Source organism: Benincasa hispida, chromosome 12 (genome assembly GCF_009727055.1).
Source record: "Benincasa hispida cultivar B227 chromosome 12, ASM972705v1, whole genome shotgun sequence".
NCBI lineage: Eukaryota > Viridiplantae > Streptophyta > Magnoliopsida > Cucurbitales > Cucurbitaceae > Benincasa > Benincasa hispida.
In genome coordinates, this window is record NC_052360.1 from 78,997,654 (window position 1) to 79,001,387 (window position 3,734).

At 33.5% G+C, this 3,734-nt stretch overlaps 1 protein-coding gene across 3 annotated transcripts; it reads left to right on the forward strand.

Annotated features, from left to right (window-relative positions):
• Positions 1-623: 623 nt before the first annotated feature.
• On the forward strand, positions 624-3,526 carry LOC120092485 (probable purine permease 11). Of its 3 annotated transcripts, none has more exons than XM_039050581.1 (2): positions 624-761; positions 2,130-3,526. In XM_039050581.1, exon 2 carries the CDS (start codon positions 2,312-2,314, stop codon positions 3,224-3,226), a length of 915 nt encoding a protein of 304 aa, XP_038906509.1. In that variant the 5' UTR covers positions 624-761; positions 2,130-2,311; the 3' UTR covers positions 3,227-3,526. The 3 variants fall into 3 exon arrangements, with proteins under 3 accessions (XP_038906509.1, XP_038906507.1, XP_038906508.1); XM_039050579.1 differs by having other exon boundaries at positions 628-765; XM_039050580.1 differs by lacking the exon at positions 624-761 and adding an exon at positions 784-917.
• The last annotated feature ends 208 nt before the right edge of the window (positions 3,527-3,734 follow it).

The following is a 3,734-nucleotide window of genomic DNA, read 5'->3' on the forward strand; positions in this document are numbered from 1 at the left end:
TATTTTATAAAGATTTATACTACCAATCTCGAAGTTTGAGATTTGATCCTCCACCCTATCTATTGTAAAAAAATAAAAAGAAAAAAAGTTTTTATCGAGTGGGTCATCACTTTGATTCAGTTATTTTATAATGACAACTATTCATAGATGGTATTGATGTTTTTTTCTTTTTTCTTTCTTTCTTTTTTTTTTTTTTTGGTATAATTAGAAGAATATGCTTAATTCAAATAGTTAAAATCACATATATTTCATTGACCTTACTTTTTTTAATTTTTTTAACAAAATAAAATTATCTGACTTTTAAAATAATAATTATCTTATTTGTAATTCATCCTCCTATACCTTATCTATTGCGATAAGAATAGTAGCAATAAAATAAATACTTTAAAAACGATATTCTCAAGAAAAATTACATAAAATTTACCTTTTGGTAAATATATATATATATATATATATATATAAGTTACATTGATTTGAAAATTCATCTCAATGGATTTTTAACTACTTGAGTTTATTTTAATTATGCACACGTGACATTTTATAGGTGCCTCACGTGACAAACTGAACTAATCAATGATAAATCAAATATTAAATTAAATTAATCTCTTGAAAGGGCCAAAAAGAGGGGAGAAAAGTAAAGAAAAAAGCTCTCCGTTGTTACATCAAAATCCCTTTTTTAGTTTTTTTATTTTTTATTTTCCCCTCTAATCTGCTTTCGATTATCTTCGTTCAGACGCAGAGCTTCCGATTTCAACAGCATGGCAGGTTTCTCTCTCTGTCTCTCTTTTGATTATTTGATTCCTCTTTTCTTTTTTCAACGAGTATAATGGTTTTAACTTGGGTTGGCTTAAAATCATCGACAAATTAAGATAAGTTTGGGGAATTCCCAAGCTTAGATTTCACTTTTTTCTTTATGGGTATGATTCTGAAGCCCAATTGAGTTGAAATCTACCTTGTTTTCCATCTGGGTCTTTTCTTTGGGTTCTTGACTTTCATGGTGTACTGTTTTTTTGTGTTTGAGTTGTTTGGGTTACTGTTTTGTCTTTTCTAAGGGATTGTGGGTTTGAGTTGTTTGGAGTGATACTCAAAATCTGTTTCTGTTCCATTTATTATTAATTCCTGATGACAGATTTCAATGATTTGATCAAAGCAGCTCTGTTAGCAATTTGTTCATTCATATATGAAGAATGATTTCTTTTGGGTTTTATACTGTTCCTTTGTTATGCTCAAATGACTTCTTCACTTAGCCTTAATGCTGTACATTTTGGTTTCAAAATTATATGGAAGGTCTTTCTCTGCTTTTTGAAAAGAGCGAGGTTAAAATGTCAATTCGAGCATGGTTCAGTGGATAAAAAAACACTGGATTACTATTTCAAAGATGGATGGTTCGATCATTTACCCTGCAATTGCTGAATTATGAAAAGAAAAAGAGTGAGATTGAAACTCGTTGTATTCCCATTGCCTTCATGTGCAAAAGTGTTTAGAGTTTCTTTTTTATTTCTTTTAACATCTCCCATTCTGCCTCATTTATGATATTTCCTTGAAACATTATCACTTTGTGGACACTGCCTTCTTCCATTTGGGTCAATGAAACAGTAACACTTTAGTTTGACACTCAGATTCATGTTGGTGCATTAAATATTTGTTGGACAATAGTTATACGAATTGAATACAAGTATAATACTTGTTTGGCACACATTGAACGTTTATTAAACATAATAAATAGACATGATTAGTGATATAAGATTAAAATAATAGAGGGAAATACATCAATCTTGATTTTTTTTAAGCAGTTAAGTGTGTAAGTGTATCGACTTCCAATTTCCTTTTCGTCCTTCTTGTGTCTGTATCTTAGATTTGATTAAAAATAACTTGTTATCGTGTCTATGTGGTATCATATTCATGTTTGTATCTCGTGTCCGTATTTGTGCTGCTTTGCCATAACTTTGATGTCTTAGTTAAAGCTCTAAAACAGTTCCTCAATGACTGTTCTTCTTACCTAATATATCTTTGTTTGCAATGTCTTTTCAATTCTCCATTTGATTTGATTTCAAAAATCAACCTAGTTTCTTATTTGGGAACTTTCTTTCCTATCCTGGACTAACTGTTTTTTCTTAAATCAAACACAGATAACCAACAACCAATATTGGATAAAGAGGGAACTTCTGTTGATGAACTGCCTTTAGCTAATCTAAAACGCTGGCAATGGTGGTTCTTGGTGGCACTCAACATTTTTTTTCTCATCGTGGGTCAAGCTGCTGCTGTTTTACTTGGGAGATTTTACTATGATAAAGGTGGAAATAGTAAATGGATGGCAACTGTTGTTCAAACTGCTGCCTTCCCAGTTCTCTTTATCCCGCTCTTCCTTTTCCGCTCCAGCAAGGATACTTCGACTTCCACTAACCCGCCTTCCATTCTAATTCTTTTGTTGATCTATTTTTCACTTGGATCGCTTATAGCGCTTGATAACTGGTTGTATTCAACTGGGCTCTTATACCTTTCTGCCTCCACTTACTCACTTGTTTGTGCTAGCCAATTGGCTTTCAATTCAGTTTTCTCCTACTTCATCAACTCTCAAAAGTTCACGATTTTAATTTCGAACTCTGTGATTATTCTTTCCTTGTCGTCTGCACTTTTAGCTGTCAACGACGATTCAGAACGACCTGCTGGAGTCTCTAAGTCAAAATATTTCGTTGGATTCATTTGTTCCCTTGGAGCTTCAGCATTATACTCTTTACTCCTCTCTCTTATTCAGCTTACCTTTCAAAAGGTTTTGAAGAGGGAGACCTTTTCTGTGGTCTTGGAAATGCAAATCTATACATCCTTGGTTGCCACAATTGTTTCAGTTGTTGCTCTTTTCATTAGCGGGGAATGGAAGAGTTTGCCTCAAGAAATGGCAGGTTTTGGTACAGGTCGAGTTTCATATGTGTTGACTTTAGTGGGGACAGCTGTGGCTTGGCAGACATGTTCGGTTGGCGTCATTGGCTTGATTTTCATTGTGTCTTCTCTCTTCTCCAATGCAATCAGTACTGTTTCCTTAGCTGTTACACCCCTTGCAGCTCTTGTAGTTTTCCATGACAAGATGAATGGTGTGAAGATCATTGCTTTGCTTCTCGCGATATGGGGTTTTGTGACTTATTTATATCAAAACTATATTGATGAATCCAAGGCACAAAGGAGGCGAAACAGAACCGATGAACCCAGGGACGAGCAGTCCCTTTGTTGATGGACCATCTGATGCAGCCAGAATATAGCTCATGATTTTTTAATAATCTTTCAGCACAGATTTATCTGAAGTCTCCATTTTTCTTTTTACAATAATCTTAGTAAACAAATTCCAGATAGAAGCTGTAGACGAAGTCTTCTCGGTACACAGGTATGTCAAACCATTCATTTGATTCAAGCTTATTATTAGAAAAGACCATTAATTTGATATAAAACCTTTGTAATTAAATAGCTTATTCTTGAATTATTACTCTTCTGTGGCATTCATGATGTCCAATGATATACTTAGTTTCATGAAAAATATGAAAACTTGTGGATTTGTGGCCTTTTAAGTTTGCAATAGCGAATACCATGTCGAAAAATCGGTGAAGACAGCAAAACAATTTGTGTATTTTCCATTTGGAACCTTTATTGAAACTTGGGTACATTTGGAAGTGATTTTAAATTGTTATCGACTGAGTAATAAATTATATAAGGTCTCAAAAGAGTAAGTGACTTCAACAACCACC